The sequence below is a fragment of the Otolemur garnettii genome, unplaced genomic scaffold, assembly GCF_000181295.1.
Source record: "Otolemur garnettii isolate 467f Iridium unplaced genomic scaffold, OtoGar3 scaffold00031, whole genome shotgun sequence".
Lineage (NCBI taxonomy): Eukaryota > Metazoa > Chordata > Mammalia > Primates > Galagidae > Otolemur > Otolemur garnettii.
Genome location: NW_003852426.1, coordinates 5,509,852 through 5,523,322, shown reverse-complemented (window position 1 = coordinate 5,523,322; position 13,471 = coordinate 5,509,852). Strand labels below are relative to the sequence as shown.

The following is a 13,471-nucleotide window of genomic DNA, read 5'->3' as shown; positions in this document are numbered from 1 at the left end:
CCTCAGCCTCCCAAGTAGCTGGGACTACAGGCCCACCACAACGCCCGGCCATTTTTTGGTTGCAGCCATCATTGTTGTTTGGCGGGCCCGGGCTGAGGATTCGAACCCGCCACCTTAGGTGTATGTGGCTGGCGCCTTAGCCACTTGAGCCACAGGCGCCGAGCAGAGAAACATTTTATCTTGAGAACATACTAAGCCAAAATACAAAATGAGTGAAATTCTTTTTTCTCTTTTTTCTTATCTTTTTTTGTGAGTGAAATTCTTTAGAAAAATATTATCTAATTTCTACAAAGAATAAATGGTATATTGAAAAATACATGTTAGGAACTATAATTAAAGAGCCTTAAAAAGCCTTTCACCCAAATGTAAAGTATAGACCTCTTCTGATCCACACTGTACTGTTAAAAAATAATTCAGGAAAACTGATTACAAGATATAGTCAATGATATTACAGAATTCTTGCTATTTCTTTTGAATATGATAGTAATATTATTTTATTTCTAATCCATTTCTGTTAAAGACACAATATGGAATTATTTACAGGTGGAATTATATGGCATCTGAGATTTGCTTTCAAGTACTATAGTGCTGGTGTGTGCACACACACACACAAAATGGCAGGAGAAAGATAGGGAAAAAATGGCAAAATGTTGGTAATTTTTTTTTAAATTGATTTGGCAGGTGAGTTGTTAATACACTCCTTAGTGGATTCCGACTTCCATGGCCACTATCCTGCTAATATTGGTAATTTTTTAAGTTGAATCTTGAGGGGATCATTATACTCAACTTTAGTATATGTTAAAGTTGTCTATAATAAACATATACTTTAGTATATGTTAAAATTCTCCATAATAAAATTTTTTTGTTTTTTAACTAAAAGAGTAACTAAAACTATATGTTGGAAATAACCAAGCTCAAAGCAACTAACCTCTGTCCTGAAGCAAGGGCAATGGGAGACTGTCCATTGGGAGGCCGAGGATTCTCACAGGTCTTCATCTCCACCTCTACTTTATCCAGACACTAAAATAAAAGTCATGGAAAGCTAAGCATCTGCATAAAAACACACAGCACACAAAAAAAAGACAGCAAATATTGAATCTTATTCATTTCTGTTCTCCAGTGCCTAGTTGAGTACTATACTCATAGTAGGAAGACAATAAATGTTTCTTGAATGAATAAACATACTAAAATGCAAGGAAAGGCTCCATCTTCCCCATTCCATTTCCATTAGCAGCAGAACCCCATGACACGCATAGGCCGAACTCATAGCAGAAAGACAAAACACAAATCCAAGTTTCAGAGATACTTCTATTCCCAGGGATTCCAATCTTTGGGATAAAGATATGTATCAGTCAGTTTCTGAAGGGCGTTTGACTAATAATCACCCAATAGGCAACATATATTAAACTTCTAATTTTTCCTCTGACACGATTCCAAGGGAAAATAGCAAAGTCTAAGGGTAGACTCTGGACAAAAAAAAAAATTGTTACACAAAGTCCAAAAGAACAACTCAGGAGTCCAAAGTCGTCATCTTCTTTTTTCTTTTCTTTTTTTTTTTTTTTTTTGAGACAGAGGCTTGCTTTGGTGCACCTGGTAGAGTGCTGTGGCCTCACAGCTCACAACAATCTCAAACTCTTGGGTTCAAGCAATCCTCTTGCCTCAGCCTTCCAAGTAGCTGGGACTACAAGTGCCCGCTGCAATGCCCAGCTATTTTTTAGATACAGGGTCTCGCTCTGGCTCAGGCTGGTCTCAAACTTCTGAGCCCCAGCAATCCACCCGCCTCAAGTCTCCCAGAATGTTAGGATTATAGGTGTGAGCTACCACGCCCGGCCAGGAGTCCTAACTCATGTCTCAGTGCTAATTCCCATACTGCACAGCAGTTTCAGAATAAGCCCAGACAATAATCACTCTGTGTCAGAGAGAAGCTCACAGAGCCATAAACACTTAACACTCCCAACAGAGTCAGCCTATCATCTTCTCTCCTATCTTTTAAAAGCCTATCCCAGCTATCCCCATTTGATTACTTGCAATCAAGAAAGGCTATTACCAAGCAAATTGGGTGTGTCTTCAACTTTGTCCACTGGATCTGAAAAAGGAAAGGAAAGTATCAGGGCTGTGGGAACTGCCCTCAAGAAGGGAGGTCTGCTGGCCATAGACAGCTGTAGCATTCTGACCCTCATTCTTACCCGGATGGAGGCCCTGTTGCAGTAGACCCGAGTGATGGCTAACCAGGTGGGCAGCTCCAGCACATTCTGTAGAACCTCTTCATCCAGCTCTAGGTTGGTCAGCTGACCCTCCCCTTTCAGGGTACTCAAGTTGATTTTGTCCGGGGAAAGATTCTTAGTAAACCTGAAAATAGTGTTGATAAGTAGCTATTATTTCCAGGGGAATCTGCTAAATGAGCATTATACCAATAACACTTCTAAAAGTGGAGAAGTAGCTATTATTTCCAGGGGAATCTGCTAAATGACCATTATACCAATAACACTTCTAAATATTAAAGAAAAAAAATTTAAGGCTAATCAGGTGAAATAATGGGAATGGAAGAGGAACAAAGATATCTGTTACTGGTTGTGATCAATTAGTTGTAAACACTACTGCACTTGCACCAGCCAGAACAAATGTTAACTAATGACCATACTATCTCTACAACATGTAAGATGTAAAGTAAGACCTATCATTCTACTTACAATTAGGTCATTAACCTATTAATGAACCTAAAATAGGGATTCTGGGGAAACGACTATAGCAATGACAACATAGCATTTCCTTTCTTCTTTTTTTGAGACACATTGTCATCCTGGGTAGAATACCATGGCATGACAGCTTACAGCAACCTCAAACTCTTGAGCTAAAGTGATTCTCTTGCCTCGTTCTCCCAAGTAGCTAGGGACTACAGCCACCTACCACAATGCCTGGCTATTTTGTTTTTTTTTTGGAGACAGAGTCTCACTATGTCACCCTTGGTAGAGTGCGGTGGTGTCACAGCTCACAGCAACCTCAAACTCAAGGTCTTAAGTGATTCTCTCGCCTCAGCCTCCCAAGTAGCTAATGCCTGGCTACTTTTAGAGACATTGACTCAGGCTGGTCTTGAACTCCTGAGTTTAGGCAATCCACCTGCCTCGGGCTCCTAGAGTGCCAGGATTACTGACATGAGCCACCCTGCCCAGCCAACATACCCTTTTGATATATCTGAATCACCACATAAAAACAGAGCAACTAGATATCAAGAGAGAAAGTCCATGGATAAAACTTAAAACAAAAAAGAAGGCTGGGAGTGATGGCTCTCAACTATAATTCCAGCACTCTGGGAGGCCAAGATGTGTGGATTATTTGAGCTCAGGCAAGAGCAAGAGCAAGAGCAAGACTCTATCCCTAATATAAATAGAAAAATAAGCCAGGCACTGTGGTGGGCACTGGTAGTCCCAACTACTCAGGAAACTGAGGCAAGAGGAGCTCTTTTAAGACCAAGAGTTTGAAGTTGTTATGAGCTATGATGCTATAGCACTCTACCCAGGGCAACAGAGTAAGACTCTGTCTCAAAAATAAATAAGTGAAACAAAACAGAAGGTAAAGTAGCCTCATAAATCTCCACATACAGGAGAAAAGGGAACATTTCTACACTGCTGGTGGGATTGCAAACTAATAACATTCCTTTTGGAAAGACATCTGGAGAACACTTAAAAAACTAAAAAGAGACCTGCCATTCAATCCTATAATGCCTCTATTAGGTATATATCCAGAAGACCAAAAATCACACTATAATAAAGATATTTGTATCCGAATGTTCATTGCAGCCCAATTCATAATTGCTAGATCATGGAAGAAGCCCAAGAGCCCATCGATCCACGAATGGATCACTAAATTGTGGTCTATGTACACCATGAAATACTATGCAGCCATTAAGAAAAATGGAGACTTTACCTCCTATATGTTTACATGGATGGAGTTGGAAAATATTCTTTTTTTTGAGACAGAGCCTCAAGCTGTCCCCCTGGGTAGAGTGCCATGGCATCACTACTCACAGCAACCTCCAACTCCTGGGCTCAAGCGAGTCTCCTGCCTCAGCCTCCCAAGTAGCTGGGACTACAGGCGCCCGGCACAGCGCCTGGCCATTTTTTTTTGGTTGCAGCCATCATTGTTGTTTGGCGGGCCCGGGCTGGGAATTCAAACCCACCACCTTAGGTGTATGTGACTGGCGCTTTAGCCGCTTGAGCCACAGGCGCTGAGCTGGAAAATATTCTTGTTAGTAAAGTATCCCAAGAATGGAAGAAAAAGTATCCAATGTACTCAACCCTAGTATGAAACTAATTTATAGCTTTAATAGGAAAGCTATAACCCAATTTTAACCCAGGAATATGGGGAGAGGGGAGAGGGAGGGTGATTGGTGGGATCACAACTATGGTTCATCCTGTAAGGGTACATGTGAATCTCTCTAACTGTAGAACATAAATGTCTTAACACAATAACTAAGAAAAAGACATGAAGGCTATGTTAAGCAGTTAGATGAAAATATTTCAAATTGTATACAGAAACAGTACACTGTACCCCATAATAGTATTAATGTACATTGCTATGATTTAATAAAAATAAATAAATAGGCTCAGCACCTGTGGCTCAAGCAGCTAAGGCACCAGCCACATACACCTAAGGTGGCGGGTTCGAATCCCCAGCCCGGGCCCACCAAACAACGATGGCTGCAACCAAAAAAAAATGGCCAGGCGCTATGCCGGGCACCTGTAGTCCCAGCTACTTGGGAGGCTGAGGCAGGAGACTCGCTTGAGCCCAGGAGTTGGAGGTTGCTGTGAGCGTGATGCCATGGCACTCTACCCAGGGGGATAGCTTGAGGCTCCATCTCAAAAATAAATAAATAAATAAATAAATAAATAAATAAATCTCCACATACAAACAAGTGAGGAAGAAACATCAACAGGCACATAACATGTATGCTATAAGCAGCTGTCCAGAACAAAGTTAGAGGGAAACAAAGAAAGGGGCATAATGACAAACCTGAGAAGAGAAGACAGAAATGAGCAATGAAAAGCAATGTGGGCCAATTTGAGATCAGCAACTGAAGGTGGGAGGGGTTTTCTCTACTACATGGGATCCTAGTAAGACCCCAAGGAGTGGAGCAGTCTACCCACCTTGTAAACTCAGGAAACTAACCTTACAAAGTTCCTTCCTAGGAAAGGACCCACAGACAGGAAAGAATCAAGACAGAACAAAATAGGGATAACAGAAATGAAGAAAAGAAATGGTCCAAATAAAAGGGGAGAAGAACAGGCCAGGATATCTCAGGACGGCTGCAATCAAAAAAAAAATAGCCAGGCATTGTGGCGGGCGCCTGTGGTCCTAGCTACTTGGGAGGCGGAGGCAGGAGACTCGCTTGAGCCCAGGAGTTGGAGGTTGCTGTGAGCTGCGATGCCAGGCACTCTAGCCAAGGGGACAGCTTGAAGCTCTTGTCTCAAAAAAAGAAACAAATCCAGCCCAGGCCTGCTAAACAAATAAACAAAGAAAAAAAAATGCCCAGTGTTGTGGCGGGCACCTGTACTCCCAGATACTTGGGAGGCTGAGGCAAGACAATTGCTTGAGCCCAAGAGTTTGAAGTTGCTACGAGCTATGATTCCACAGCACTCTACCAAGGCTGACAAAGTGAGACTCTGTCTAAAAAAGAAAGAAAGAAAAGAAAAGAAAGACCCCGTCTAATTTTAAAAAAGAGAAAGAAAAAAGAAAAATACATATATATATATGAAACAGTAATTACTGGCTTGTTAAAGTAGGGTAAAATGAAATCTCGGACACTTACACATGGCTTCACTGATGTGATGAAAGAACAAAACAACCATAATCTTCCCAAAAGGACTGATCCTAAATCTTATTAAGTCACAGGTCCAGTTGCTTATGTTAAAAAAACACAGAGGGCAGAGAAAAACTGTTGAATTACACTATAGATGTGCAATCAGCAAAATCTAGACTGTAGGAAACTCTGTAGGTCAAGTGACCTTACAAGCCAGTCTTTTCACTACCGCCCACTCATCACTCCAGTCTTCACTCTTGTGCTATCACTACCCATTCCTTTATCTGGAGCATCTTCCTCATCACTATTTGCCACTCAAGGCCCAACCTGAGACTTCTCACTGAAGCTTTCTTTCCCCAACTGCTGCAACTCCCATTAAGCTCTTTTATTCTCCATTCCTAGAATCTGTAACAAACATTTAGGTCATAATCACAGGGAGTCTTTAGATGTTCTTTAATTTGCCAATATGTAAACACTGCTGCGAATCAGATATTAAGCTCTTTGAGGTCAAGGACATAGTCTTAGCCATTCTTCCTAATCAAATGGTTAGTTACCTGATAGGCCAGGCATGGTGGCTCATACCTATAATCCTAGCACTCTGGGAGGCTAAGGAGGGCAAATTGCTTGAGCTCAAGAGCTTGAGACCAGCCTAAGCAAGACTAAAACTCCATCTCTACTAAAAATAGGAAAACTAGTCAGGTATTGTGGTAGGTACCTGTAGTCCCCAGCTACTTGGGAGGCTGAGGCAAGAGGACTGCCTAAGCCCAAGAGACTGAGATTGCTGTGAGCTATGATGATGCCATAGCACTCTACCCAGGTCGACAGAGTCAAAAACAAAAAACAAAGAAATGGTTTTCTGGCCTCGTGTGGTGGCTCATGCCTGTAATACTAGCACTCCCACTCCCTCTAGAGTGGGAGGCCAAGGTTGGTGGATTGCCTGAGCTCAGAGGTTCAAGACCAGCCTAAGCAAGTATGAGACTCTCCCATCTCTAAGAAATAGCCAGGTATTGTGGCAAGTACCTATAGTCTCACGTCCTCGGGAGGCTGAGGCAAGAGAATTGCTTGAACCCAATGAGGTTGCTGTGAACTATGATATCACAGCGCTCTACTGAGGGCAACAAAGTGAGACTCTATCTCAAAAAAAAAAAAAAAATGGTTACCTGATAGAATGCCGGACCTACATATCTCTTAGCTAATTAATTGTCCCTTTAGTTAACTACCCCCAGCTTCCTTCTCTCATCTCTTTTTTTTTTTTTTTTTTTTTTGAGACAGTCACAAGCTGTCACGCTGGATAGAGTGCCATGGTGTCACAGGTCATAGCAACCTCAAACTCTCAGGCTTAAACGATTCTCTTGCCTCTCAGCCTCCCAAGTAGCTGGGACTACAGGCACCCACCACAACACCCGGCTATTTTTTGGTTGTAGTTGTCATTGTTGTTTGGCAGGCCCAGGCTGGATTCAAACCCACCGGCTCTGGTATATGTGGCTGGCACCCTAGCCACTGAGCTACAGGCGCCTAGTCCTTTCTCTCACCTTTTCAGCTGCATCGAGTAAAGGTCATTTCCTCAGATCATAGCCCTCTCTCCTGTACAACAAACTGTCTAGATCAATCTCATCCCTTTTAATTCTCACTGTTGCTACCTCTCATAGTCACTATGTTCCAACCCAATAATGAAGTATCCTCCAACTTTAACTATACTTAGTCTTTATATTGATGCTAAGCTAAGCTATGTTTTAGTGTTTTTGTTTTTCCTTGGCTCATAAAATCATGATGTGCATGAAGTTATATCTTTGCAATTTTTTTCTACGATGCCTAAAATGGTACTATGAAAAAGTTTATTTAACAATTTTTAATGATAATAAAAATTACTTTTACAAGTTTATAAACACACAAAACAATATTGTATGACATCAATACGGGTCTGAGACCATCCCAGGCCAGCTAAACAACAACAACCACAATAAAAAAAATAGTCAGGCATTATGGCAGGCACCTGTAGTCCCAGTTACTTGGGAGGCTGAGGCAAGAGAATCACTTAAGCCCAAGAGTTTGAGGTTGCTGTGAGCTGTGAGGACACAGCACTCTACTGAGGGCAACAAAGTAAGACTCTGTCTCCAAATAAAAAAAACAAACAAAAAAAAAAAAACAAATAAAAACAGCCAGGCATTGTGGTGGGTGCCTGTAGTCCCAGCTACTCAAGAGGCTGAGGCAAAAGAATCACTTAAGCCCAAGAGTTTGAGGTTGCTGTGAGCTATGATGCCAAGGCACTCTACTGAGGGTAACAAAGTGAGACTCTGTCACCAAAAAGAAAAAAAAAAAAAAGAAAGAAAAGAAAAATATAATTATTTACAGGACCATATAAATGTATATTTCAAGCCTTAAAAAAAAGTATATGAGATTATACTGTATTTTTTTCCTAACTTTGCTAGTATTTAAGGCAATGTGTCTTAAACTATGCTACTCTGATAACACAAACCTGAACCACTGCTCATGCCTAGCAGTGGGTAGGTAATCCTAGCACTCTGGGAGGCCAAAGCAGGTGGACTGCTTGAGCTCACAAGTTCAAAAACAGCCTGAGCAAGAGTGAGACCCCATCTCTACTAACAATAGAAGAAATAAAAAACTGAGGCAAGAGGATTGCTTGAGCCCAAGAGTTGAAGGTTGCTGTGAGTAATGACACCATGGCACCCTACCCAGGGCAAAAGCTTGAGACTCTGTCTCAAAAAATAAATTAAAAAAAGTAAAATGCAGATTATTGCACTATACCCTAGATGCCAAATCATATAGTGAAGGGAGTAAGGAATCTGCATTTTTAAAAAACTCAAGATTTTTCTGGTGGTTTTTTGTTGTTGTTATTTGTTTATTTGTTTGAGACAGAGTCTCACTTTGTTGCCCTTGGTAGAATGCCATGGCATCATAGCTCCCAGTAACATCAGACTCCTGGGCTCAAGCGATTCTCTTTCCTCAGCCTCCCGAGTAGCTGGGATTGCCGTGGCACTCTACCAAGAGTGACAAAGTGAGACTCTCTCTCAAAAAATAAATATATATATATATTAAAAAATAAAAATAGAAAAATTAGCTGTGCATTTTGGCAGCCACCTGTAGTTACAGCTATTCAGGAAGCTGAGGCAGGAGGACAGCCTAAGTCCAGGACTTTGAGGTTGCTATGAGCTCTGATGCCAGAGCACTCTAGCCTGGGCAACAGAGTGAAACTCTGTCTCAAATAAAAAGAATTGATGTTCCCCAGGAAGCCTTCCCATGATATCCCATTCTGGCTCCAAATATAGATTTTCATCCTTCATATTTTCTTGTATTAATGGCTCACAGAGAACTACTAAGAACAGGAAATAAAATTATCAATGAAGTTAATCAAAATCAAGATTGTAAAGGCAAAGCCAACCAAATGGAAACCATAGGTCTATTTGGGTAATGAACAGAGTTCTCTGAACTTTGTAGCTTTGTCAACTAGCAACTGATGACAGGGCAGTTCTGTGGAGGAGAGACCCCTGTGCCCCACTTCATCCTGATGATAACCAGGTGGACTTATATTTCTGACAAGTGTGTGAATATAAGCCAGTCAGACTAGAAATCAGCCTCAATGAGGACTGGCTCACCAGCCTGTTGGCACATTGCCACTGTCAACAGCACTAACACATAGGAACAAATGGAAAAGAACAAAACCCAGAAACATGTCTCTCTGCTTCAAAGTATTATGAGGCCCTAAATGAAAAGTGATCATTCAGATTTCCAGGTAAGGGACTGAGGGAGAACAGTAAAGAAAAAGGGAGTTGGCAGCTGTGGCTCAAAGGAGTAGGGCACCAGCCCCATATACCGGAGGTGGCGGATTCAAACCTAGCCCAGGCCAAAAAAAAAAAAGACACACAAAAATAAGCAAACAAGAGGATATTATTTTATTATATAATATTGACTATTAAGGAAGAGAATCTCTCTACAGAGATTATCTGCTTCACTCTCTAACTATTCACACAAACCCTCTTAACTTTTTTCCAGACATTTTTACTCTATCTCGACACACAGGAATGCTGACTTAACATCTTTATCTAGGCCTCCACTGAATATGAAGATGGACACAACAACTTAAAATAATTGAGTGTCTTTTGCCCTATAAGCTTGACCAGATCAATATCCTCTGGTCAGATAGAAACTAAAAAAAAAAAAGGGAGGAAAAGCCTCATCATCTGATCTTGACAAGCAAAACCAAACTACTAATGACAATGACATTAGTTTGCAACAGGCTCTGAAGGAAAGGTCTTAATAACATTATGTCAATTAATCTTTGCAATACTATATATCAAGTATGCATTATATCCCCATTTTACAGAAAAAGATCCTGAGGTTCAGATGTGAAATAATTTGCTCCAGATGACAGAGCAAGAAAAGGAAGAGTCAGAGTATGAACCCCAGTGTGCTCACTGGGGTTTACTTCTACTAACATCTCTTAATATTACAAACAGGTCCCCAAAACACATCTAGTACACAATGGATTTTTAAGCTGTCTCAGAAATGGTTGGGGAGTCTGGCCCCCACGAGCTCTCTGCCTGCTTCTCTCCAGCTTCATCCTGCTCAGTACCGTCACCGTCATGCTGGGCACTGCTCTCTGCTGCTGTGCTGTAGCAGCAGCCTCCGGGGCCGGCCCTCGAGGCCTCCTGCACCCGGCCCTGGTCCCCGGCCCCACTGCCGCTATCCAGTCAATTCACTGCTATTCCCATCGGTCACATGAGACAGATGAAGAGTTTGATGCTTGCTGGGTGACATACTTCAACAAACCAGATATAGATGCCTGGGAATTGCGGAAAGGAATGAACACACTTGTTGGCTATGATCTGGTTCCAGAACCCAAAATCATTGATGCTGCTTTGCGGGCATGCAGACGATTAAATGATTTTGCTAGTGCAGTTCGCATCCTAGAGTTTGTTAAGGACAAAGCAGGACCTCATAAGGAAATCTACCCCTATGTCATCCAGGAACTTAGACCAACTTTAAATGAATTGGGAATGTCCACTCCAGAGGAACTAGGCCTTGACAAAGTGTAAACCCCATGGATGGGCTTCCTAAGGATTTATTGATAATACCACTTGATTGTAAACAGTCACCTGGAAATACTGATAACATATTACCTTATTCAAACAAGTTTTCCTTTATTGAGTACCAAACCATAATGGTAACTTGGGCTTTAATAAAAGGGAAATGAAGTTTGAACTGAAAAAAAAAAAAAAAAGAAATGGTTGGTTGGAGGACATTATTTCCCTTTTTATACTATACACTGCTTAAACCGTTTAAGAAGAAATTGAATTTTTTTATAAAGTTATAGTGTAACTTCATCAAAACCTTTCTGCACTTTACCAGCCCAATCAGATTAATAAAATATTTCTTAAGTATATCCAAGTAATTCACTACCATTCCAGTAGTGACACCCAGGCTCTATCAAGAGGTTGAAAAGAGGCCGGGTGCGGTGGCTCATGCCTATAATCCTAGCACTCTGGGAGGTTGAGGCAGGTGGATTGCCTGAGCTCACAGGTTCAAAACCTTCAAGCCTGAGCAAGCGCAAGCCCCTATTTCTAAAAAGTAGCCAGGCATTGTGGTGAGCGTCTGTAGTCCCAGCTACTTCGGAGGCTGAGGCAAGAGAATCAACTTGAGCTCAAGAGTTTGAAGTTGCCGTGAGCTATGATGCCAACGCACTCTATCAAGGGTGACAAAGTGAAACTCTGTCTCAAAAAAAAAAGAGGTTCAAAATCTGAATAGCACTAAACTAAGAGTTCTTCAAGTACACTCTAAGAACTATTGACGGTACATCCAGGTCTACTGGACCACCACTAGCTGTTTTCCCATGACACTAATAATGCTGTAACATATACATACTTTTTAATATATCAATTTACTTTTAGGACTCAACATAAAATAGATAACCACTTTATTAGCTTCTCAAAACAGATAGCAAAGGCTCAGCGCCTAAAGCATAGTGGTTACAGTACCAGCCACGTGCACAGAGGGTGGTGGGTTCGAACCCGGCCCAGGTTAGCTAAAGAACTGCAACGAAAAAATAGCTGGGCAGGGAGGCACCTGTGGCTCAAAGGAGTAGGGCGCCAGTCCCATATGCCAGAGGTGGTGGGTTCAAACCCAGCCCCAGCCAAAAACTGCAAAAAAAAAAAAAAAAAAAAAATAGCTGGGCATTGTGGCAGGCACCTGTAGTCCCAGCTACTTGGAAGGCTGATGCAAGAGAATCACTTAAGCCCAAGAGTTGGAGGTTGCTGTGAGCTGTGATGCCACAGCACTCTACCAAGGGTGACATAATAAGACTCTGTCTCAAAAAAAACAATAAGAATTCTTTAAATGATTTTGCCTAATAATAAAGAACAGGTTTAAAAAAAATGGTGATCTTGGCGGTGCCTGTGGCTCGAAGGAGTAGGGCGCCAGCCCCACATGCCAGAGGTGGTGGGTTCAAACCCAGCCCCAGCCAAAACCTGCAAAAAGAAAAAAGGTGATCTATGGGCCCAGTTGTTGGGGGGAAGGTGTATTCATCCTGTGGAGGTATATTCAAGCAAGGAAACCACTGCTGTAAGAATCATATAGGAGGCCCAGCTCCAGCTCTCTCAATACCTAAACAGCTCAAACTCTCTGCTTATACCAGAGTACAACTAGGTTAAACTGCAGCAATGTGAAGAAACCAACTGCTCCAAATCATCTTCAGTAGCCAGTTTAAAATTCACAAGTTGCAAGTAGATATAGAATTCTTTAGAAGAATCATCTTGTTTACTTCTTCTTCTCTACCCTATAGTTCCTGGCACAAACTTCATTCATCATTTCCTAATTGAAGATACTGAAGAGTCCAAGGGTGGCTAAAAAGGCTAATGGAAGCCTGCTATTTATTCCATTTCAAGTATGTGGGAAAACATTTTCTGGCCATCTGTTACTGTTACTAAGTGTAGAAGCAAAGATGAAATCAAATTGAAAAAACAGGTTTTGATCAAGTTATATGTCTGCCAAAGGACTGCAATCTGCCAAAGAGACAACAGAGAAACCTCTTCTGACATCTTTCTGAAAATGCACCACAATGTTAGGAAGTGAGAATCCTTACATCTGTGTATTCTCATAACTTTAGAGGTAAAGGGATCTTAAAAAATAATTCAGTCCAGTGGAAAAGCTGGGACTAAGTAACAGAAATGAACATTAATTCAACATTCATTCAACTCTCCCAGTACCCTGCCCCTGTAATTCAGTACCTTTATTGTTAATAATAGGGTCAATTGGTTGCAATCAGTCTGCTTCAGGTGCCATAGACACTAAACCCTCCAAGGAGAAATAAAAAGATACACAAACACACTTTGCTTCCTTCACAATTTTTCTACACTAAAGCTAAGTATATATGGTCTTACTACCCAAATCATCATAAAAGTATTTTCACTGCTCAGCCATACCACAGGTTTCTCTGTAAGCAAAAATATAATAGGGCAGCACCTGTGGCTCAATGAGTAGGGCACCAGCCCCATATACCAAGGGTGGTGGGTTCAAACCCAGCCCCAGCCAAACAGCAGTGACAACTACAACCAAAAAATAGCGGGATGTTGTGGCAGGCACCTGTAGTCCCAGCTACTTAGGAGGCTGAGGCAAGAGAATCACTTAAGCCCAAGAGTTGGAGGTTGCTGTGAGCTGTGA

General features: G+C 41.6%; 2 protein-coding genes across 3 annotated transcripts in view; one reads left to right on the top strand and one right to left on the bottom strand.

Moving 5' to 3' along the window:
- UHRF1BP1 (UHRF1 binding protein 1) overlaps window positions 1-13,471 on the bottom strand; it is an 83,495-nt gene that overhangs the window by 49,066 nt on the left and 20,958 nt on the right. For both annotated transcript variants that reach the window (XM_023512888.1, XM_023512889.1), the window contains exons 2-4: window positions 2,187-2,349; window positions 2,048-2,086; window positions 929-1,020 (exon numbers count right to left, since the gene is read on the bottom strand). In XM_023512888.1, the coding sequence (XP_023368656.1) occupies window positions 929-1,020; window positions 2,048-2,086; window positions 2,187-2,349 (294 nt within the window). The remainder of the gene's footprint in view (window positions 1-928; window positions 1,021-2,047; window positions 2,087-2,186; window positions 2,350-13,471) is intronic.
- LOC100948614 (cytochrome c oxidase subunit 5A, mitochondrial-like) lies at window positions 10,371-11,026 on the top strand. The gene has a single exon (XM_012804884.2). The coding sequence runs from the start codon at window positions 10,399-10,401 to the stop codon at window positions 10,849-10,851; it is 453 nt and encodes a 150-aa protein (XP_012660338.1). The 5' UTR covers window positions 10,371-10,398; the 3' UTR covers window positions 10,852-11,026.